The sequence below is a fragment of the Notechis scutatus genome, chromosome 1, assembly GCF_049901735.1.
Source record: "Notechis scutatus isolate UNSWTSFEM ecotype Mainland chromosome 1, rNotScu1.2, whole genome shotgun sequence".
Taxonomy (NCBI): Eukaryota; Metazoa; Chordata; class Lepidosauria; order Squamata; family Elapidae; genus Notechis; species Notechis scutatus.
In genome coordinates, this window is record NC_142009.1 from 228,353,630 (window position 1) to 228,378,502 (window position 24,873).

General features: G+C 37.9%; 3 protein-coding genes across 3 annotated transcripts; 2 read left to right on the forward strand and 1 right to left on the reverse strand.

The window, feature by feature from the left end:
- Positions 1-3,665: 3,665 nt before the first annotated feature.
- On the reverse strand, positions 3,666-4,625 carry LOC113424780 (olfactory receptor 5AR1-like). Its single transcript, XM_026686633.2, has one exon. The coding sequence runs from the start codon at positions 4,623-4,625 to the stop codon at positions 3,666-3,668; it is 960 nt and encodes a 319-aa protein (XP_026542418.2).
- Positions 4,626-9,288: 4,663 nt separating this feature from the next.
- Positions 9,289-10,239, forward strand: LOC113424765 (olfactory receptor 8U3-like). Its single transcript, XM_026686622.2, has one exon. The coding sequence runs from the start codon at positions 9,298-9,300 to the stop codon at positions 10,237-10,239; it is 942 nt and encodes a 313-aa protein (XP_026542407.2). The 5' UTR covers positions 9,289-9,297.
- Positions 10,240-22,217: 11,978 nt separating this feature from the next.
- LOC113424749 (olfactory receptor 5AR1-like) lies at positions 22,218-23,165 on the forward strand. Its single transcript, XM_026686601.2, has one exon. The coding sequence runs from the start codon at positions 22,218-22,220 to the stop codon at positions 23,163-23,165; it is 948 nt and encodes a 315-aa protein (XP_026542386.1).
- Positions 23,166-24,873: the final 1,708 nt, after the last annotated feature.

The window sequence follows — 24,873 nt, forward strand, 5'->3', positions numbered from 1 at the left end:
CCTTCTGAATGCTAAAGATTTAATTCAATGTTATAGCAATAGCACTTAGACTTATATATTGCTTCATAGTCAGTGGTGGAATTCAATTTTTTTACTACCGGTTCTGTGGGCATGGCTTATTTGATGGGTGTGGCTTGGTGGTCATGTGACTGGATGGGTGTGGCTTGGTGGTCATGTGACTGGGTGGGCGTAGCCAACTCAATGTCACTCACATCAAGGGGTGCCTCACCTGCCCCCCCCAACCATTCCTTGTCACCCAGCCTCAACTTATCTATACAAAGTTCCCTCTTTGGGTGTCACCCCAGGAAGCTTTTTTTAGAAAAGAAATGGTGGCGAAGCCAGACTGGTGGACCTATGTTAAAATACTATATTTCAACTCTGGTGACCCTACACTAAAATCGAAAAAAGAACTTGAATCAGAGGGTTATGTTTGCCATTGGTTTACATATCAACAACTGAAAGAAAGAATGAATTGGAAATCTTACTATGTGATGAACATATTACTGCTAAGATTTATGAAATGTTATTGAAATTGAATTTGGAACATGAACATGTAAAACATTGTATGATTCGGTGGGCAAGGAATCTTGACTGTAATGTGATGCTTGAACAATGGAAAAATGTGTGGATGAAGGGTTTAAAATTTACACTAAACTATAATTTAAAAGAAAAATTTTATAAGATGATGTATTGCTGATATTTAACACTGGATAAGTTATCTAAAATCTATAAAGTTATTTCAAATGAATGTTGTATAAAAGAAGTGTAAAAGTAAAAAAGGGACTTTTTATCTTTTATGGTGGACATGTGATAAAGCAAAGAAATTTTGGAGTAAGATTCATATTTTAATACAGAAAATTCTTAAAATGAAGATAAAGATGAAACGAGAAACTTTTCTTTTGGGTTTAATGGAAAAAGACAGGGAGAAAATTTTTTGAACTTGGTCTTATATACTGTATGTTGACAGCAGCAAGTCTACTGTATGCACAAAAATGGAAGGACATTTTGATTCCCACCATGTATGAATGGCTGCAGAAGCTGATGGAGGTGGCAGAAATGGCTAAATTGACCGTTTTGATTCAAGAAAAGAATATAAGTACCTTTGTTGCTACATGGACACAACTTCTGAACTTTGTGCTTGAGGTGGAAAAAAATTTCAACCCTCTTGGAAGAAGACCATGGGTGAAAGACAAAGTCTATACAGAATTTCTACTGCAGCATCATTCCTCCAGAATATAAATGGGCAACCTTAGTTCTCAAGCAAATTGTTTTAGGAACGACTTTCCATCCAGTATAATCATTTCAAATCAGTTCCAATGTTTTATACTTCCAAGACCGTTCAGTTTGCTCTCTGTTTCTAACACCATAGCAGAATCATGATAGTGCATTTTAAGATTACACCTTATGTAGTTTTATAGGGTAGATTTAATAAAATTCCTTGACATAAATGTGTTGACATGAGAATTCATTGGTTTTGGTCCTTCTCTGGATATTTAGGGAACTATGCATATTGTGTGTTTCCTAGATTCTCCTGTGACCTTATGTAAGCTTCTTTCTTACAAGATTTCAAATATTTTATGGAGGAACTAAAAAGTGTTTGAGAACTGTCAAAAAAAATATTACCTTAGATACATAGAAACATTAATTTTAGGAATTCGGTTTTAATTACTATTTTAAATCTTTACTTTAAAATTGCTAGTAGTTGATCTGTATTTAGTTGTACAGTGGACTGCTCTTAAAAACCATCTGGAAGCTTCAACAGATACAGAATGTTATGGTGAAACACCAGAGCTTCAGATGCTGTATTGACTACAAGTTTGATTCCAGATACAATTCAGGATGCTAGTAATAAACATATAAAGAACTACATGATTGGAGTTTGGATATCTGCAGGACTGTTTTTGTTAGATAGTATCTGCCCATCTATTGGGTGACAATACAGAGAAACCATGTTACCTGTCCCCACACCTTGTGGTGTGCCTTGGGAAGGGACTTGTAACTAGCATTTTCTGCTGGAGCTCTCCTCTTGAGGAATCAGTTCCTTGCTGAACAAAGGCTAACAATCTTGTTGTTAAGATTAGCAAGATTAGTGAAAACTTGATTAAGCAGACATTTGGGGACGGTGACATAAAGGATAGAGATACCTAATATAGACATTGGTGCTGCTAACTATGATATTGTGATCGTGCTTAAATTGAGAATTTGTTTATGTATTTTATAATTTTATTGTATATGTTTTGTAAACCATTTACAGTCATTTCATTGAACTGGCACAAAAGCATTTAAAATAAGAGAGTAAAACAAGCAAACAAACAAACAAACATTTTATTGACCTATCATAGAAGTACCAATTTCTTTGTTTCAAATAAATCATTATATTCTGCAAATTATCAGCACTACATTATCCCTTATAATATTAAGAAACACTCTAGTCTATCATAACAGCACAATGTCCCCCATTTTGATGTGGTACTGGCATGTTACTGTGTTTCATTCTGAGCAATGCCATTGTAGTATAGGAACAGGTAAGACTGAATATTTCATTTCTATGGGTTACATCAGTGATCCCCAACCTTTTTTACGCTGCGGCCCGGTACTGGCATCAGCTGGGCGCCGATCTTTTTTTGATGAAAAGTGCATCAGCTGACTCACGGGCGCGCCATCTTTTGATGAAAAGGCGCATGCTCGGTGAGCTTTCACCGGAGAAAGCCACCTACCGGAAAGCTCATCGATGCGCGTGCTTCCGCCATCTTTTTGATGGAAAAGCTCACGGAGCTTTCATCAAAAAAGATGGCGGCGCCCAGCAAGCCAGCGGCCCGGTAGGAGTTGTTCCGCGGACCGGTACCGGTCTGCGGACCGGTGGTTGGGGACCCCTGGGTTACATAAACCATTGTGGTATAATAATTAGGTGTTGGATGATCTGTGGAGGTTGAGATTCAAGTCTACCTCCCTCTCCCTCCACCCTCTCCCTCTCCATCCCTCCCTCTCCCCCCTCTCCCCAATCAACCTCATAGCATTGTGGTTATATGGAAAAAATGGAAGGGGATGTGCTGTGTATGCTACCTTCAGCCCTTGGAAGAAAGGCAGAATATACCACCTTCTCAGATAATGTTAAACTATGAAAACCTGAAGACAAAGGAATATCAGAGTCGTGATAGAATCTGCCCTTCATTATCATCTGTAATTGTTTCTCTATCAATGATATAGAAGAGGTGCTCTATAAAATACTATTCTGGCACAATGGAAATTTTTAACAAATGCATCAGACTTTGTGATTGTCCTTTATATACACAAAAAAGAGATTGCTACAAACATTAATTGTTATTGCTGTACTTGAACATACTTTTGAGAGGGATAAAAGTGACTAGTTCTACTTTTCCAGATGTCACTAATATGAACTTAACATCCTCTGGTGACCACAGCTTCAACTTCTGTGGAAACAGAACCTTAATATTCTACCAGGGACTGATCCTGTTCAAGTCTGTAGACTATCAAATAAGTTATCAGACATGACTTTGTTCTGCATTTGTATATCAATGTGAGTACTTTCAGTAATATCTGAAGATCAATAATTGGTCAAACATTTCACATCTAAGAACTCCAATCTGAAATAATGATCAATTGCAAATCGCTTTAATATGATTGTAATCTAGGAGAGTGCAGAGTTAAAGTGCCTCTATTGTTCTACTCTTCCATTTTGCAAGAACAGACTTCCTAATCATTCTCTGAAAGGCACATTTCACCTCTTGATTCCTCAAGGCATAGATCATGGGATTCAGCATAGGCATCATCACTGTGTAGAACAAAGAGGCCACTTTGTCTTGCTCCAAGGAGTATGTGGAGCTGGGTCGTAAATACATAAAGAAGATCATCCCATAGAATAAGCTCACAACAATAAGGTGAGAAGAACAGGTAGAAAAGGCCTTGCGTCTGCTCTGGTTAGAACGGATCTTTAAAATGGTGGTTAAGATAGAGGCATAGGAGAACAAGATAGTTACTGTGGTGCCTACACAGTTTATACTCACTTGCACAAATATTACAGTCTCATTGGTGTGAGTATCAGAGCAAGAAAGCTGTAAGAGTGGGGGGATATCACAATAGTAATGATTGATCAGGTTTGATCCACAAAAAGATAAAGAAAAACTGAGCGTGGTGTGTAAAACTGCATAGAAAATGCCAAGGAAATATGAAATAGCTGCCAGCCCGACACAGATTTTTCCTGACATGATCACTGAATAACGCAAAGGATGACAAATAGCCACATACCGATCAAAGGCCATCACAGCCAGAAGAAGACATTCAGTGCTTCCACATATAACAAACACAAACATTTGAATGGCGCATGCAGCAAATCCAATGCTTTTCCTTTCTGTTAAGAGAGACACCAACATATTGGGTGAAATGCTGGAAGAATAGCTGATGTCTACAAATGCCAAATTACTGAGAAAAAAATACATGGGAATGTGGAGTCGAGAATCCGTCTTGATTAGCATGATCATTCCTAGATTCCCCACCAGGGTGATAATGTACACCAGTAGGAACAACACAAAGAGGGGCAGTTGCAGTTCTTTTTGATTTGTGATGCCCAGGAGAATGAACTTGGAGACCTGTGTGTGATTGCACATGGAAATTTCTTCTTTGTATATTAATTGTTGGGAGGAAAAAATGCAATTAGACAAAGATTGGAATTTACTACTTACTTTGTAAGGCAACTAAAACACCCAGACCAATACAATTTCTGCCTAACACAGAGATATGTTATTTAGCTGTTATTTATATGTTATTTAGCTGAGATTATATTATTTGGAAATCTATAGATCTATGCCTTTTTTTTCTTTCCACTTTCAATATAACCTAATGCAAGCATTTTTCCCTAGTTTATATAACCTCTAGCCATCCCTTAAACTTATAGTGGTATAAAGATGTGTTAAGATGGAGAAAAATCTATGAGAAGAGTTTAACTCAATCCCTCTTTTCAAACTAAGGGGACTTGTTGCTCCTTCTAATAACACTAAATTAGGACACAACATCCTGCTTGAGATCTCTTATACTGTATATTATCAGGATAACATAGTACATGTTAGAATATGGTCTTCCTTACTATTCTACTGATGATTTACTCCCATTCTCTACCCTTTTCTGCTTACTATAAATACAGATTATCATAATTTTTGCTGTGTAACACCCAGCTATGCCCCAAGCAGATGATCAGGAAATCACAGTTTTCTGTCTCCTCACATTGCATTTATCTCTGAAAGCATACTATCACATTTGGAATTCAGTTGCCATTTGAAAAGTGACTTGCAGGGGATCAATTTATGTACACCATTACTATTGGTTGATAACCATTGTCTTGGTGCTCTGGCAAGTCAATTTAGACATGCTGTTCATCAGGAGATGGACAGCATGGTTAATAACCAACTCTTCATTTATTCCTGTCCTGGCCAATGATAGAGCAGGGTCTATTCTTTGTAAATAAATAGAAAGAGGAAAAATATACTTACCCCCTATTTTTGAGAGAGCGCCAGAACTTTGTATATGATGCATTTTCAAAATGTATTGACAATTGAACAGCAATAAGACTTCCTAAACTTTATCAGAAAGAATAGGAAGTTAGTTTTTCCTATACTTATCCTTAATAGATTTCCCCCCCTGAATTTCGTCTACTGCTTTCAGTGGGAGAAGAAATAACTATAATTTCAGCATCCATGCATCCTTTTCTTTGTTCTGAGGGACCCACACAAGTAATGCTGTGGGTCTGCTGTAAGCTAGAGCTTCTAGCCAAAATTTCCAAGACTTCTTTCTGTGAACAGAATATGCAGTTTACCTAGGAATGAAATACTGATAGCATTGCAGAGATTACTGAGTTGGGCGAGGGCTCCATTTATTTAAACTCTGGTTTAAAAATTCCCTAAAGTTCCCATTCTCCTGTGACATTTGTTTTTGTGTATGTGTGCTTGTTGATGCAGAGCAGAATAATGAAAATCGTTTAAGTAGGGGATCTGTGAATAATTTATGCCACCAACCTGTCGGTTGAACCAAATTAGAGTTATTTTTGTCCTAAAGATCTACATGTTATAAAGTAGGACAACTTTGAAATATTGTTCATACTGCTTGAAAATCATCTTTCTTGTCCCTTTCTCAAAAATGAAAAAATAGTTCAAATGACAACAGAAATCATCAAACTAATATTACGAATACAATGTTATTTTCTCTTTCTAGTGTTGTATAATAAATTTTAGTTTGCTTACATTCTCAAAAACTCTACAGTTCTTGATGTCTTGATTGATGTAGACAAGATTTAAATGAGAAGTACATATGTATTTTTAATTTGCAGTCTAGAGTTATATTAACAATTCTGTGAGTTTAGTCCAAAATGTGACTAATAGGACAAATCTGGGCACGAGTTAAATGTTTCAACTCTGAAATTACATCTCCCCCCAGCAGGGCAATTGCAACCAATCCTTACTGAACTCTTTTGAAGCATCTAAAGGGCACAAAGTAATGTGGTTTGAGTTATCAACCTCATTTTAAAATAAGAGATGTCATGTTATTTATTTTATTTCAAGCCACTTATCAAGATATAACATTTAAGTTTACTATTGAAGAGGTCATGTAGTACTGCCTCATTCTCCAGGACAACTTCTCCACATCTTCTGCTGGCAACAGATGGCATCATTTGATGCTTCTGTGTTGTACAGCCCCAATGTGCACTTGCTCTATGCCACAATCTCCCACCAAGGATGCCACCTCTTTGTCCGTTGTAAAATCTCTGATGTGGAGTTGGCTAGGTACTACTTCTAAAAGACCCTGCCTGGTCTTGGTTGTTGCTGGGAGTTTTGGTTGAAAACCTGCTGTCAGAACTATGGCCTTTTTATTAATGTAAGAAGAAAACATTCATAATTTCAATAGTAAAATAGTAATTAATTTTCAGTATCTTAGTCCAGTTAGCTTGGGGAATTCTAAGACTTGAAGTCCACAGATCTGAAAGTAGAGAGTGTTGAGAAACACTCTGAATAAGCAGCCTTATACCATTGGGTTAATTTGCATGGCAAAAACTCTCTCTTTTATTGTTTGAAGACTTTGCTGTTTCCTATTTCATAGCCTACCACTCTCTCTTCCTTGGCATTTGTTGAAAGGTTTATAAAATAACAGAACAGTTTTTATATTAAGTATTATAAATATAGGGGAGAGAGATAAAGGCATCATACTTCATATAGTGTACAGGAGAAGTTTTTCTTCTTTTTTAAAGAAGAAAAATAAATGGATGGCTGGAAATAGAACAGACAAAGAATAATAAATATTATGATCTGAATTGAGAGGAGATAAATAAAATAAAATTGAGAAAATTTAAAAGAGAGAAGTTATATAGAAAATTGAAAATGTTAATAAGATATGAAATGGTATATAAAAGGAATATGAATTTGAATTTGTGTCTGTACCAAGAGTTATAACCCGGGACTAAACAACTTTCAGAAAAGTAATTTTTTATGCTTTTATGTTTTGTGTTTTTGTGTATTTATGTATTGTATGTCTTGAAGAATTAATAAAACTTGTTTAAAAAAACCAAAACAGAACAGTTATAGCTCATGAACTTCAGTTGCTTTGCTTTCTGTTGGTCTTAGTCTCAGCTTTGCATGGGACATAGGTACCAGTACTTGTACCACCAACCCAGAAGGATATGGTAAATAATCACTTGAATAGTTGAGAAATGGCTTACAGAAATTAATTGATCCTTGAGAATCTACAATGTGCATTTGGGATTTATATTTTCTTCATCTCATTATCATTACAGATTTGTTATTTACAAACTCGGCTCCTCTCCCAGAGGAGTCAAGCCTCACAAGGAAAATCTCTGAGGAGCAGAAGATGTTGAGAAACCTCTGAAAATAGATTATTAGAGGGGCAAAGGCACTCATACTGGGGCAGATACCTGATGAAGGCAAGCATCTGCAAATAACAGATGGAAGAGAAAGTGCAGACAGAGGTAGGCTTGGAAAAATACTAAGTTAAAAAGTGCCTCTTAGCCATTTGCAACCACATTTAGATGGGGAGAATCTCAGAGTAAATAATGTGCATTAGTCTGGGAATAACTTAGTAACTCATTGGTTGGTTTATTTTTAGACATTAGTCTCAATGAAACTGGAATAGCTCACAGATTCCCCAAGACTTGCTCTCTGAAAAACAAAGTTCTTTCAGGGCTTTTTTTAAAAAATCAAGAAAATGTTCACTATGTACTGAGATAGATTTTAAAAAAAACAAATAGTACTGAATTTTTAAAATATGTATTTCTGAATATTTATTTTTCCTCAAAAAATATACATTTCTCAATGTCCTTTCTCATGAAATACACCTTCCTAAATCTCTTTTGCTCCATCAAAATTTTAGAAAAGTATGACACAAAATGTGGAGAAATCAACATCCAAAAGTAATTACATTCCAAAATATTATCTCATTTTCAAAATATAAGTCAGGATAGTTCATAATATGAAGATGAAATACCCTGAGCAGCCTTAGCTACATATAGCTAAATTCGATATCAAATTCTGCTGACAAAGCAGCTTTCTATGAGATGTTAAGTGGATGAGGTGCAAATCAAAGGTGAAAATGTCATAGAAATCAATTGTTTGTGTCGTCTTAGCTTTCTTAGAAGATTTTCTGAAAAGCCATATGATGAAATAAAAATCAGTAATATGAGAACTCTTGCATGTGGCTTATAATTTTTCTAAAAATATACCTTTTTTCTGTACAGAAACAAGAAACCTGAGGGAAGCAAGAGAGATTCTACAATGTATATATGAAACTTTATCAGGCAGCTAGTTGAGTCTTGACCAATTCTGGACTTTTCAGTACACCTGGTATAAGTGTGTTTCAGCTTTCCTGGTCCATCTTACAGTGTGTACATGTTGTTGCTCACTTGCTTTCTAAGATAAAATGCCAATGTGCATCATGGATTGATAAATAGAACCTAGAACCTCTTTTCCAGCTATTCAAACAGGAGTGAGATGTTTTACTGCACATAAGCTATCTTCTTGGTATTGCTGTGGCATCCAAGTGCTTTATGATATATGATGCACTTTTGTAATGGGAACACATCTTCATGGTATTGCTCTAAAATCATTTCAGATGGTACAGCTAAATCAGTAGAATAAATGAGACAGTGGTTAAGTTTTAAATAAAAGCAGACGCAAAAGAATTTATCATGAATATGAGAGAGTATGACTGAACATTAAAGAAGAATGTGTATTCCTTCTTCATCCATTTTCTGAGCAGAAATTAACTGAGTTGATGGAATAAATGGCAGATATCAATTCAACTGTGAGTACAGTGAAGGAATTTGTTTTATTTGGAATCACCGAACGCCCTGAGCTGCAGATGCCCCTCTTTGCCATCTTCCTCTTGAATTATAGCATCACTCTAATGGGAAATCTGGGCTTAATCCTCTTGATTCAGACTGACAGACAGCTACATAGCCCTATGTATTTCTTCCTCACCCACTTGGCCTTTGTTGATCTCTGCTATTCCTCCGTTATTGCCCCCAAAATGCTGGCAAACCTCTTAGCAGTTAAGAAAACCATTTCATTCAATGCTTGTGCAGCCCAGCTGGGGTCTTTCTTGACTTTCATGATCACAGAGTGCTTCCTGCTGGCAGTGATGGCATATGATCGCTACGTTGCCATCTGTAACCCGCTGCTTTATCGATCCATCATGTCCCAGAGAGTCTGCATCCAATTAGTAGCTGCACCTTATATATATAGCTTTTCTGTTGCCCTGTTCCACACCATCGTTACATTCCGACTATTATTCTGTTCTTCAAATGTGATTAACCATTTCTATTGTGATGATCTTCCGCTCTTGGCCCTCTCCTGTTCTGATACCAGCACCAAACAAATACTGATCTATGTTTTTGCTGGCTTTGATATGATAGTCTCCCTTCTTATTGTTCTTATCTCTTATGTGTTTATTTTGTCTGCCATCCTAAGAATCAGGTCTGCTCAAGGAAGACACAAAGCTTTCTCTACCTGTGCTTCTCACCTGACAACTGTTACCATCTTCTATGGAACTTTGATCTTCATGTATTTGCAGCCAAGCACGAATCACTCCCTGGGTACCGATAAAATAGCTTCAGTTTTCTACACACTTGTGATCCCCATGTTGAATCCCATGATCTACAGCCTGAGAAACAAGGAGGTTAAAGAGGCCTTGAAGAGAAGAGGGAGAATTCTGGTTCTTCATTAAAGAATGGTTACCTTCCCACCCCAAAGGAAATTTATTTCCATCTATTTCATTCTAAGTATGGAATAAACTTTGTTGTTGACTTGGACTAGCTCACTGATCAGGCTAAGATAGACAATTTCAAAGAGAACATACCAGGGAATCACATGCTAGCTGATATGTTCATGTTGATCCACTCTATTAATTTACTCATCCTTTTTCTTTGAATGCTATTCTGTCCCTAACTGTCCTTCAGCTGGGATTATGTAAACAACCACATCTAACTACTGTATAAGATATATGGTGAATGTCTTCCAACTGGTCTTTTAGCTTTCAAAATAACATCTATATGGTAATATTACAAAGGCAAAAGCTGCTATATCTATTTAATATGTTTCTCATACTACCTACTGCTTTAAGACCTTTTCACTCCATATTTCTTCCTATACTCTCATTAGAGCAGGGGTGGGCAAACTACGGCCTGCGGGCCACATCCGGCCCGTTGGTCTGTCCAATCCAGCCCGCCCCTGAAAAAAAATTGCTGGGCGTGGCGTATTGCCCTGCGCTGCGTGGCCCCCAAAGCTGCAAAACAGTGCAGAGCGCTCTCGGGGTAGGAAAGAAAAGAAGAACTTTGCAAAGGCCTCGGCTGGGAGTTCGAAATCACCTTCGAGTGCGACCTCTCCGAAGGTGAGTCCCCGCCGATCCCCCTTTTTTTTCCCGGGCTTCCAGGCTTAAACTTTGCAAAGGCAAAGTTTGCAGGCGGGAGTGTCTTCCGGCCGAGGAGCGGGAAGGGTTCCACCCGGCGGGCTGGCGGGCTGCTTGGAGCGGGCTGTTTGGAGCCACCTAAAGCTAGGCCGCTGCTGGTGGAGCCTTGCCCTGCCTTGGTGCCCCGTTTCCCGGCTCGGCGGTCCTGCTCGGGCGGCACTTTAAAAGCCTGCTCCCAGCACCCGAGCAACTTCCCAGCAACTTGCGGCTTCCTTTTTCCTCGCGGGCGCTCGCGCCTGGCCCTGAGCTGCATGGCAGAGGGGAAACCCGGAGCACCGCCGGGTCACCTCCTCCAAGCAGCCCGCCCGCCCGCTGGGTGGAACCCTTCCCGCTCCTTGGCGGGAAGACGCTCCCGCCTGCAATCTTTGCCTGTGCAAAGTTTAAGCCTGGAAGCCCCGGAAACCCGAGCAACTTCCCAGCAACTTTTGGCTTCTTTTTAACTCGCGGGTGCTCGCGCCTGGCCCCGAGCCGCACGGCGGAGGGGAAGCCCAGCGGGTGGGCAGGCTGCTTGGAGGAGGCAACCCGGCGGTGCTCCGGCAGCAGCAACAGGCAGTTCCGCCTGGGCTCCGCTCAGGTGTCCGGCTGGGGCTGTCAGGAGTTGCTACCGCCGGCGCAGCTCACGCGCTCCAGTCCCGCGTTGCCTTGGGAAGGAAAAGGCAAAACCAGGAGCCGCTGAGCCTGAGCCTCCGGTGCCGCTGCTGCCGTTGTGCAAAGCACCGCCGCGGCTCTTCCTTTTTGCCTTTCCCTTCCCGAGGCAACGCGGGACTGGAGCCACGCCGGCGGTAGCAACTCCTGACTCAGGGGGCCTCCGAGGGGAGGGGAAGGAGGAGAAGGGGGGGGAAAGGGTGGGGGGCGATTCCCAAAAAATCTTGTGCTGACCCGGCCCGTCTGTCAAATTTTAAAAGTCAATGCGGCCCCCGAGCCAAAAAGTTTGCCCACCCCTGCATTAGAGTCATCTGTCCATAATCACAAAGCTTTGGATGAATGCTTCCAGAATGTCTTGAATGTCCTATACAATTAGCTCTGTAGGTCCTCTGTAGGCACATAGATTTATCTGTATTCCGGATTACCATAATAACAAATTGTCAAAATGATCAAACCTCACAGTTGCCAGGTCACTAACAACAGCATACAATTCAACCACTAAATTAGCATAATTTAATATAATAGGGTGACGTTGCAGTTTTCCTGTAGAAGGTTGATAAAGACCAGTGAAGAAAAAGGAACTTTGTAAAGTCAAGAATTCAATTAAAAATGTTTATACAAAACAACCACCTCATAAAGGAATGGCACAACATAAAAGAACAAATCCATCAGAACAAGATTCAGCAGCCCATCTGCATTTAAAAGACAAAGGGCATTCTTTTGAAGACAGCAAAGTCCACATTTTGGACAGAGAGGACCTCTGGTTTGAAAGAGAGGTCAAAGAGGACATCTATGTCAAAATTGAACAGCCTTCTCTCAACAGAGGGGGAGGGAAATGACATCATATATTTCCAGTCCACAACACAGTCCTTTCAGCAGTTCCAAGAAGGCTCCACAGCCATTTGCACTATTCAGGTGACCCTGATGACAAAGGTAAACCTCCAGCTGGCCTCAATGACCCTCTAAAAGGATGCAAATGACCAGCTGTCTGCAACGAGCATAAATCCTTCCATCCCCATCATCCAGTCAAAGCTGAAGAAACTTCTTAGATGAGAAATAAAGCATCTTAAAAGAAAACCCAAAAAATCTAGTTTCCTCTTGAAAAAAGAACCTTTGGGACTCTATCCTCATATTGTAAGCTTATTATCACAGGTGTAAGTTAAATATAAAAGACAAGATCTCAGCAGACTCTCATTTGCAGCAGCTCCTGCATACCATTCAATCAGGACTAGGCTCTGAAACAGTAGAAAATTTATTCAGTCACCCAACCCACCCTAAAATACAAGAAGTAAACAGAAATAAGTACTGTTGTTATACTATATTTTCTTGGCTATTCACTGCCCATTTTATTTTATTTGCAATAAAGTATATATGTATGTATATATGTGTTTGTATGTGTACATATATATTCTATACTGTGTTTTATTCAAAAATATAATAAGAAATACAGAATAATTTTCTTTAGCCACTGGAGGGCCTGGATGTGTGGGGATATATTTATATTTACTAGAACCAGCATGTTAAAAATGGGCTAAGTTGCTCACCAGTACTTCCAAAGACATCACATAAGCCAAGCTATGCTCAAGCTATGGACAAAAATCAAACAACAGAATTACATAGAAACACCAGCATGGCTCTCCATACTAGAAGCATTAGTGCACCCAAACTTTATTAATTTGGGTAAAGTTATTACATATAAAGAAATACTAAATGAAAATGGGAATCTAAAATCCAGACAAAAACTAAAAGAAGAAGGGGTACAACTAGAATGGTGAGCATACTTACAAATCCAATCACACTATAAGAAAGATAAAAATGAGTGGGGACTACAGAGAGAACTGACTATATTGGATAAAATATTACTAGCAACAGATGAAAAAGCAATCAAGATAACCTATAAATACCTATTGGAATATAAAATGGAGGAGGAACAAGTTAAAGAAGTAATGATAGTATGGGCCAAAAATTTCAGTTATAACATTGAATTGGATAAAGGGCAAAAGCTATAGGAAAGAAATAGAAAACTAACCTTGGCCACTTCATACAAAGAGAACCTATACAAAATGTCCTATACAAAATGTCCTTCCTCCAACAAGATTGGCAAAAATGAATAAAAACGCATCACCGCAATACTGAAAATGTAATACAGTGCTAGGGACATATTATCACATGTGGTGGTCATGTACAAAAGCAAAAGAATATTGGTGGCAGATAAAAGTATGGCTGGAAGAGATGCTCAGCCAAAAAATAGAGTTTAGACCAGAAGTGTTCCTATTGGGAATAATAGAAGAAAAATATAGGAAAGGAATGATATATTTAATGTTGCATATTGTAACTGCTGCAAGATTGGTTTATGCCCAAAACTGGAAAAGTGGAAATATCTTCATTGAAAGCGGAAAAAAAAATACTGATCTGTGCAGAGATGGACAGACTAACATTAGAAATTAAAAATTAGGAAGAGACAGAATACTATGAAGTCTGGAATAAAATGTACCAATGGTTGGATTCGAAGAAAAGAAATCGGAATAAAAAATTGTGACGCTTTATAAGAAGGAAGGTGGAAGACATTTAGGCTAAAGATAATGAAATATAACGGATAAAATTATTATACAAAAAGAATGTGAAAGGAAGTTACGTTGTAAATATGAATATAAATGGAAATGAATATGTAAATAGCATCAACTTAGTAATGTAAGATAGGTAGATGGCTAACTTTGTATGTGGTTTTATGCTGTAATATGTATGGCAGAAACAAATGTCAGGAAAGTCGCACTGTGTTCACATTTTTTAAAGTTTATTCAATAAAATTTTGCAAATATTTTTTTTTAAAAAATGGGCCAAGTTAATTCAATTATATATCGGGAGACAAGCATTTTAATAGTAGCTCTGGAAGAGCAGATATTATGCATTGCTATAGGTCAGTGATGGCAAACCTATGGCATGCGTGCCGGAAGTGGCACTCAGAGCTACTTCTGCCGGTACATGAGAGGTTGCCCGGAAGAGCCCCGCTGCACATGCTGATTGTCAGATATCTGACGCGCATGCGTGAGAGGTGTGGGGTGGGGAGATGCACACACATGCATAGAGATGGATGGTGGGGATCACACACGCATGTGCAGAAACGCATGGCAGGGATTGCAGAGGGGTCACTCGTGCATGCGCAGGGGGTGTGGTGGGGCAGCACGTATTGCCTTCTGGGTGCTGACATGCGAGCGTGCGTGCAATTTTCAACATGGGAGCCGAAAAAGGTTAGCCACCACTGCTATAGGTAGAGCACTTAAGAAAAAAAATCTACTTTTGATAGTTGAAGAATTCTGAAAAGTGTGAACCCCCCCCCCCCCAAGTTTGTATCTGTTGTACTTATTTTGTCATTCCTCAACTGTATTGCATATTTTTAGCTAGTATGTTTCCTGTGATTTGAGGTAGTGAATGCTCAAATCATCTTGCTATTTATAAATACAAAATTAGAGAGAAGAGTTTTAAGCTCTACTGTAGGCCATCCACAATGTCATTTTATAATTCTATCAGCATTAGCATTTTTAAAAGCAAGTTATGAAAACCATGCTTTTGAACTGTGTGAAATCTGATTTTCTTTGTGGTTTTTCAAGAATAACAATAATTAATTGGAGTTAGATATTCACTCTTCTGCACTGATTAGCTAGATAAGGATGTTAGGAAGGAATCTGCAGTATTTTCTGTAGTCAGGATAGTTATAGTCACAGTCTTTCTTTGCTAATAAGAAAAGATGATGTTCAGGCAAGTTGCTGTTTCTAACTAGCAACTTGTTAAATTGCTTGGGGCAGCCCTGTGAGACTTCATTAAGATGACAGCATGAAAACACATGTTTACTCCAGAGAAGGCAAACAGATGAACATATAATTTTGTATAGACAATATCACTGATACAAAATAAAGTTTGGTTGTTTTTTTGTTTATGCAGTCTTATTATTTTTAATTACAACATAGAAAACTGTAGCATACTTCTTAATTATTCCCTGTGAACTTTATTCTTTTTCCTGTAGCAAAATAGTCCTAAGTGTATTCTCCACACTTAAAAAAGAAATTATGTAAAATGTGTTTTAAAAGCTTGGATGAATGCTGTAAACTTTGCACTAATGACTTCTGCATTCATTAGTGTAAAGAAATTTATGGAGACCAATATCTTTATACAAAAGTAAATCATTATCACCCAGATACATTGATTTGCCCAACAGACATTCAGAATTCCTTTTTAACTTTATAATTAAATGTCATTAGTTTCATTTTGACTCTTTTATAAAATTGCTTGTTCATGTATAATGAGAAAAAAATCAATAATCAAACTCAGTAATAAATGTTAAGGTAAAAGGCAAAACAAAATAATCCTGAAAATAGCAGTGAAGCAATAAAGGGAATTATTTTCAAATAATTATTAAATTATTGCATATTATATCATTCTTTAATAATAACAATTTGATAATATCTGTAAGAACAAATTGAGTCTTGGAATCATATTGGTCAGACAATCCATAATATTGTTATAAAATCAAAATACGTATAATTTGTAGACATGTCTTTCATCCAGGATTTTAAATCAAGTGCAGTGCGGATTTTCTACTAGAGTAAAACAACCTTCTTAGCTGCTCCTTATGCCTATATATCCAAAGTTCTTCATGCTTTCATTAACTCCAAATTTTCAAAATATAATTTAATAAGACATATTTAATTTTTATGTCATTTTCCTATGCAATTTGCTACCTTACTAAGCCAACACAAAGGAGGCCCATAACATATGAATCACAGTGCCTTCCCATTTATTGATCTCCAGCATACAAAAATTGAAACACAACCATTGCTGTACATCTTTAGAGGAGTTCAATAAGATCAGGAAATGAATATTTTATTGAAAAATCTATCTTAACTTCTTATAAGGATTCATGGAAAACGAGATGTCCCTGAAAGGAGTAGAGAAAGGACTGGGTGGGATTAGTCGAAATAGATGAATATCTTAAGAAACAAAATTTACAATTTATTACAGTGCAGGTAGTCCTCAACTAACTACCACAATTGAGCCCAGAATTTATGTTGTTAATGGAGAAATTTGTTAAATGACTTTCCACCCATTTTATGACTTTTCTTGCCACATTTATTAAGTGAATCACTGCAATTGCTAAATTAGTAACATGGTTGTTAAGTGAATCTGGCTTCCCCATTGACTTTGCCTGTCAGAACGTCACAAAAGGTGATCACGTGATCCCAGGACACTACAACCGTCATAGGTATGAACGAGTTGTCAAGCATCCAAATGTAAATCATGTGACAATGGGGATGCTGCAGTGGTCATAAGTGTGAAAAATGGTCATAAATCACTTTTTTCAGTGCTGTCGTAAATTTGAATGGTCACTAAATGAGCTATTGTAAGTCAAGGACTACCTGTAATATATTTTTTCCCATGAGCTCTACCAAAATGATTTGCCAACAATCTTCAATTGCCCCATAATGTTAGCTTCTCATAAGAGTTTTGATTAAACATGAATCTCCTCTCTGACATATTTCAAGTTTTAATGCAAGAGAAGCAATAAGGTGGCTAAAATAGTACTAAAATACTGTCAAGATGTTATTAAGGACACAAATATTCTTTATAAAATTTTCAACACTGCATTATGGATTCAGAAGATGACCTAATTAAACTAATAAGCTTTCAACATATTGACTAAGTTCAACAATTATACTAGGCCGGGGGGTGGGATTCTACAGGTTCGCACTTATTCTCTAGAACCGGTTGTTAACATTCTAAGCAGTTCGGAGAACCGGTTGTTAGAAGAAATTACTGGCCTAATCCTGTAAGGAAGGCAGGAAGGAAACATTCTGGTGTTGCTTACAGAAACTGCCTCTCCATTAACCCTTATTACATTCTTGGCAGGACTAGACTTCCTGTCTCAGGAACGTCTCTGGAGTTTTTTCCCCCTCCTTTGCCGGTACTTTGCTTGTGTGGAGTGACCATTCAAAGTTACAATGGCACTGAAAAAAGTGACTTATGACCATTTTTCACACTTATGACTGTTGCAGCATCCCCACAGTCATGAGAGGCCAGGCAAGGAGATGCGTGCCTCGATGTGAGTGATATTGAGTTGGCCATGCCCAGCCAATAACATGTCCACCAAGCCATGTCCACCCAGTCACATGACCACCAAGCCACACCCACCAACTAAGCCACGCCCACAGAACTGGTTGTTAAAAAAATTGAATCCCACCCCTGCACTAGGCCATAAAGCATGATTTACTACCAATGTTTTTTCACAAGGCCTTGAAGCCATGGTTTTGCCAATGGGCTTGGGGACCCCATTCAAAGCCAATCAAGCAGCTTGCTTGATTTTGTTGGCACCATCATAGGGTGTGAGGGTGGGGATTATAATAAATTGTGGGTTTTTAACTGTGGATTTTTTTTTAATAGTAGAACTACTTAGAGAAAGGAAAAAACCAAGAATGCTTCTTCTGCTGAGATAGCCTCTTTTTAGCCATGAATGAATACTCACCATGACCACAGGGCAGATCCTTCAAACAATACCTGAAAGTATGTATGGAGTACCTCTTTTCAAATTGTTAATGCAGCTATTCCTTATTCTGGGATCATGTGGCTGCTTCATAAAGGGCTTCCAGCTATCTCTAAATATATGCACCACTATGAGAAGCAAGCAAACCAATACAATCACAACAGGCAGAGCATGTCATTGGGAATGAGTCAACATACTGATATTGATTATGCCCTGAATTACTTTAAGAATAGTATAAGAGCCCTACTTAATCAAGCCAAAATCCAAGATTTTGCTTCGTGTGGGTGGCTACCAGCTGTCAGTGGGAAGGCCCCCAGCATGAAAGTCCTTTTCTCGTTCCCAACTGCTACCAATATACCTCTTTCATTGGTGTTGATACTAGTTATCTAAATATTATAATTAATGCTAATCACCTTCCCTTTAAAAGGAAATAGACACTTGATAAAAACATCAATACATTACTATTTATAATCCCCTTCCTCCCACCCCCCAATATGGCTGCTTATAATGTTTTGCGGGTAAGTGGCTGATGGATTGTGATTGAGTGCAAAGTGAATTAGCTTATCTTAGAGGAAATTATAATTGATTTGATGAGTGTCAAATTCAGGCCTGGAATAGCAATAGCAATAGCACTTAGACTTTTTACAGTGCTTTACAGCCCTTTCTAAATGGTTTACAGAGTCAGCTTATTGCCCCTAACCATTTGGATCCTCATTTTACCCTGCTTGGAAGGATGGAAGACTGTGTCAACCTTGAGTCTGGTAAGATTTGAACTGCCCAATTGCAGCCAGCCAGCAGGCAGCAGAAGTAGCCTGCAGTACTGCACTCTAACCACTGTGCCACCGTGGCTCTTGGAATGAAACACCAAATAAAGGAAGTAGGAAATAGTCTCAGAGGTCATATGCCATTTTGGATATGACTAAGTACTGCATTAATAGTGCCTATTTACATAAGCATAGGTGGCCTTAGATCACACATTAGCTAAAAGCAGTTTAGCACATTAGCTAAAAGCCTTAGGCCAGCTCTAGCCTGCTTGTTTACAAAGGCCTTTTCATAAGCTCATCTTCTCTGAAACAGAACACAAAATCAGTCAGTCAGTTGGTAAAAATTATAGTTATTCATTCAAGAAAAATACAGCATGCCTATCCGACTACACTACATCTTAAGTAAAAGATACACATATATACATAAATGAAGTAGAAATATATGTATGAAGCCTTTTCTGGAATTATATTTTCAGACACAGTTAGGATTATCAGTCATGTAAACCATTTGTGTAAACTGAAATATGTTTGTATTTTGGCTTCAAATTTTCCCTAGAGGAAAAATTTAAAAAACATGGATGGGCTTTTGTCTCTTTCAGCATCTTTGAAACAGAGCATTTTAAAAAGGGAGGATTCCTACAACCTTCTGAACATCAATATTTCACGCTGTAACAAGTGAACCATAATAAAACAATCCAAATTCTTGATCTTCTCCAGATAAAGATAATGCTTCCTCTGAAGTGAGACTTTCTGTCCAATATTCTAGCCTTGGCTTTAAATAATAGATGGCAAAAGAAAAGCTTCACAGCTTAAACAGAGATTTGAAGACTGATGAATTCTCAAGGAACTCAACAGAAAACCCACCCATATTTTTTTTCTTGTGTTAACTGATCAGTTTTTCAGTGGATAGTAGAGAGCAAAGAATTGCTCCTTTGCAGCTAAATACCGAGGAGAAATGCTGCTCTTCAGCAGGTTCAGGGAGAGAAGAGATAAGCTTCTTCCTGCTTTCCCAGTGACCTTGCTTGAAAGTCCCAGTTTCCTTGAAGAGTTCTATCTTACAGTGGTGTCTTTGCTCTTACAATTGGTCAGTTCTCCATTTGTTTTTAAAAAATCAATACCGGTTTTCCTTGATTATCAAGCATCATCTAACAATTATGAATCTAAAAAAAACCCCACTTCTTTCTAAAATTAATGTCCATGTATCAAAGCATGATATTATTATTATTGTAACATGATCAGGAATTATGGTTAAGTCAATACACTACTTTTCAAATAAATCAGTCCTGGATCAAGAGATCAAGAAAATAATCTAAACATGAATGGTGTTAATAAAAACATGTATTCTTGTTTGGTTAAATATAATTGTCCCCATAACAAATCAATGTAACTTGTTATACAGATGTATTATATATGTTGACAGATAAATAATCCTGACAGCGTCTTCTAAGAAAGATGGTACATTGTATTGGGTATTGATTTGGTGGGATAGTGTCAATTGCAAATGACTTTTATGCTCACCTAACAATATTTTTACTGGGGCAAAATTTCAAGAGATAGTGAATCTCTTTAATTAACTTGGAAAAAATAGAAGTCCTTTGAGAAATGTGTTTTTAATGGCTTCCTCTAGCAATGCAACTCTTGAAGTAGATGTCTGGGGCTTTGAGGTAGACACATAAATACCTCCAATATGTCTGTCTGAATAATTGAAGCACATGAAAACAACAAAGGATGGGCTGATCATCTTCTGAGCATCCTGTTTGACATCTTCTCTGAGTATCCTAAGTGGTACCTGACTAATCCAAATACAGCATGAAGATTCCTACCATAATTTTCAGGTAGGATATAGTTTTAGAGAAAGCGAGGCCGGGTATTATAGCTATTGTTATTATTTTGCTGACCTGCGTGCATGGTTCTATCTGAGGAACAGACAGAATGAAAGAATTAAGTGCATAGAGCAGAAGCCTCACTGGGAAAACATGGTATATCTTAACTGAGATTAGTCCACCTGGGCAGTGTCACAAACTATTCATATAGTAATGGAAATCAAGATGAATTGGAAAATCTAGTCAAAAACAGCTGCATTAGCGAACTGTTATCAACTGTTATCATTAAGTCATGTGACATCAATCTGGATCAAAGGACTATTTCATGGCTCTAAAGCATACTACATATTGGAGAATGTGTCCATATGGGATTCGAAATAATCTTTATTCTGTCCCCATTTGTGTATCTTATTGTTTCCAGAGTGCAGTGAATATACACAAAAAAAGTTGGTTATTGTCTAGAAATCAAATAAGAAATAGAATTAAAAAGAACAACCTCCAGAGTATCTTTTCAGACAAACTATACTGTAACTACCATTAACTGTTGATAACATGAATGAGCATATTTTCAATCCAGCAGATACCCACCAGATGCAATCGGACATCTTGAGGACCATGAGTATGCACTGAGGTGTGCATGAACAAGTATTTGCAGAGCATCCCATAATGATGGAGAGCACTGGTGTGGTCTCAATCTGGTTTAAAAAAAAAAAAAAGAAGACAAAAAGTTCATGGGCTGCCATAAGGAGAGAGGTGGCAACTCTTCTTTCCAGCAACTGAGTTCTTTGAAATAGTTTTTGAAATAGTTTTGCAAGGAGGGGAGAGAAATGACATGTTTCCCTCATACGCCCAATGATTTTATTTCAGATTCTTTTTTCCAAATGTCATTTCATAGGAGGGATCCAGTGACCAGTTCTCTGCCAATCAGTTCATCAAACACGGATAGCTGGCCAGCAGGAAAAGTGGACAGTGCACTTTCCTATTGACCACCTGCTCAGAGTAATTAGCTGCTTGGAAGGCAATTGGTTGCTGGTTCTTGTTGGTAATAGCAGAGAAAAACTATACTTAATCTCTGATGGTCAGGTAATCACACCAGTAAGAACCATGGGCAGGGCTCCTTGGTATACTTATTGCTTTACTCTGTCTTTTTTCTGCAGTCAGACATTGTATATGTGCACTTACATGTAACATAGAGATAACTTCAAGAGGTTCGATTCTCACTGGCTCAAGATTAATAAAGAACTGCTTTCTTTTCTTGATACAGTAGCATAGAATGAATCAAGTTGTGCTGCTTCTGAGGATCCCATCAACCGAAGGAACTAAAGGGGGACACAGATGAAGGACTATTGGCATCTCTGCCCAGCATTGGAAAAGCTTCTTGCTCTATTTTTACTGAGTCTAGAATAGTTTTTCTTTTCCTGAACTGGGTTTTTTATTTCACCTCCAAAGCTCATCACCTCTCCCTCTCCCTCCATGAAGATGGCTGGATACAACCACACACAGGTGACAGAGTTCATTTTCCAGGGATTCACAGATAATCCGTACCTAGAAATTGTCCTCTTTGTAGTGTTCCTGACCATTTACTTGGCAAATGTGATAGGAAATGTGGGCATGGTTCTCCTGATTCTGCTTGATGGACAGCTCCACAGCCCCATGTATTTTTTCCTTTGCCACCTTTCTTTGGTAGACCTTGGTTATTCAACAGCCATTGCCCCACGTATGCTGGCTGACTTCTTGCGACGACCTAAAGTCATCTCCTTCTCCAGCTGTGCCACACAGTTTGCCTTTTTTGTGGGTTTTGTGGATGCTGAGTGTTATGTCTTGGCAGCCATGGCTTATGATCGCTACGTGGCCATTTGTCATCCTCTCCATTACAGCACAATCATGTCAAAACAAGTCTGTTTGGTGTTAGTGATTGGTTCCTATGTAATGGGTCTTATAAGCTTGGCATCCCACACTAGTCTGACTTTCAGCTTAGATTACTGTGGTTCTAATGTCATCAATCATTTCTTCTGTGAGATTCCTCCACTCCTGGCATTGTCTTGCTCTGACACTTATGTCAGCGAGATCCTCCTCTTCAGCCTTTGTGGATTCATCGAATTCAGCACCCTCATCATCATCCTCATTTCTTATGTCTTCATCTTTGCTGCCATCTTGAGAATCCGCTCTGCTGAAGGCAGGCTCAAAGCCTTCTCTACATGTACCTCTCATCTCACTGGGGTCACACTCTTTTATGGGACAGTGATGTTTATGTATTTGAGGCCGCCATCCAGCTACTCCTTAGATCAGGATAAGTGGGCCTCTGTGTTCTACACTGTTGTCATCCCTATGCTGAACCCCTTGATTTATAGCCTAAGAAACAGAGATGTGAAGGAAGCATTTAGAAGAGTTATCAGCAAAAAAAAATTATTCCATAAATAACCATCTCTCAGTTTAAGAAGCTAAATTAAAAATGTCACGGTGCTTGTTTGTTGTATGTAAGGTTCTATGTAGGAATCTACAGTTTTCTAGTTGAAAAGCAAACGATAGGGGTTTTTTCACCATGAAAATCAAGCATTTGATGTAAGAAAACTTGGCTTCATCACGTGGTTTCTAAGGGTAACATTAGACTTAAAACAATAAACCTATCTCCTGTTATGTTTGATGTTAAATATATGTATATTTCACTCCAGTCAGAACAACAACCTCCAAATAAGTTTTAATATCAACTGATTTCCAAATGCTTTACCTTTGAAAAAGAACAAATTTATTCTGGTTTCATTTTAAAGTTGAATAAGGGGCTATGTAAACAATTGTTTCAAGGCTAGTAGATAATACATTATCACTTGGTACCCAAACCCAACTACAATATTAAGGACAAGTTAGTCATGCTTACTTCCCACTGAAATTAATATATGGTTAATTACAATTATATACAGAATAACCATATGATGACACTTCCTTTTTGCAGCATACTTGTTCCCCAAAGAGGTTATTTGTCTTCGCTTCTATGAATCCAGAAACCCCAAGAAAATGAATTTTTAAAAAGCCTGAAAAAAGTTCCAGGTCTTGGTGACAAGACAATGCCAAGAAGAAAAGGAAAACTGACTAATGTTACTCTCCTGTTTTGTTTAGAAATGCAAAGCCCTCCAGCCAACATTTCCCTTACAGAAGGTAATATTCAGGAGCTGGGGGGAAATAGAGCCACAATATCTAAAATAAATAAATAATAAAAATTAACTTTGCCACAGCTGAGTATGAAACAGATCAGATCAGCTATCCAACCCTGCTTAGACTGTGGGGGCAACTAGACACAAGTACAGTTTTTCCCCGAACACCATCACTCTGCTAAACAAATAATTCCCTCAACACTGTCCAATATTTACAAAGTCTGCACTACTATTACTATTAATCTTCTCATCACTGCTTATCACCCATCCCCTCCCTCTTGTGATTGTATGACTGTAACTTTGTTGCTTGTATCCTTGCTATTTATATGGACTGTTTCCTAGTAACATTTGATTGCTTATTGTAACCTATGACTATTATTAAGTATTGTACCTTATGATTCTTGATGAATGTATCTTTTCTTTTATGTATACTGAGAGTATTTGCACCAGCACAAATTCCTTGTGTGTCCAATCACATTTGGCCAATAAAAGAATTATATTTATTCTATTCTGTTGTTATAGTGAAAATAGGAAGAGAAAGGAGTATTAGGTATGTTCACCATTTTGAGTTATGTGTAAACAATAATAAAGGTGGAATAAATATCAAATAATAAATAAATAAATTTAAAAATAAATAAAATTTGTATCTGAGGAATAGTGTGTCTTTTTAAAAACATATATTTCATAAATATGAAATCTTATACAATAATCAATCACTGCATTACATACAAGTTTATGGACATGAAGAGGATGCCATAGCTATAAGATTTACTCTGGTTATTCTAATTTTCTTTTTAGAATGTTTCACCAGGATAAATTTATAAATCATACATAAATATGTGTGAATATGTGTGTTAATGAGTCAAAGCCAAAGTCAATTTTTTTAACAACCGATTCTGTGGCCGTGGCTTAATTGGTGGGTGTGGTTTGGTGGTCATGTGACTGGGTGGACATGGCTTGGTGGTCATGTTATTGGCTGG

Excerpts from the sequence above, each read along its gene's own strand:
- LOC113424765 (XM_026686622.2), top strand. The coding sequence starts at position 9,298 with ATGGCAGATATCAATTCAACTGTGAGTACAGTGAAGGAATTTGTTTTA.
- LOC113424749 (XM_026686601.2), top strand. The coding sequence starts at position 22,218 with ATGAAGATGGCTGGATACAACCACACACAGGTGACAGAGTTCATTTTC.
- LOC113424780 (XM_026686633.2), bottom strand. The coding sequence starts at position 4,625 with ATGTGCAATCACACACAGGTCTCCAAGTTCATTCTCCTGGGCATCACA.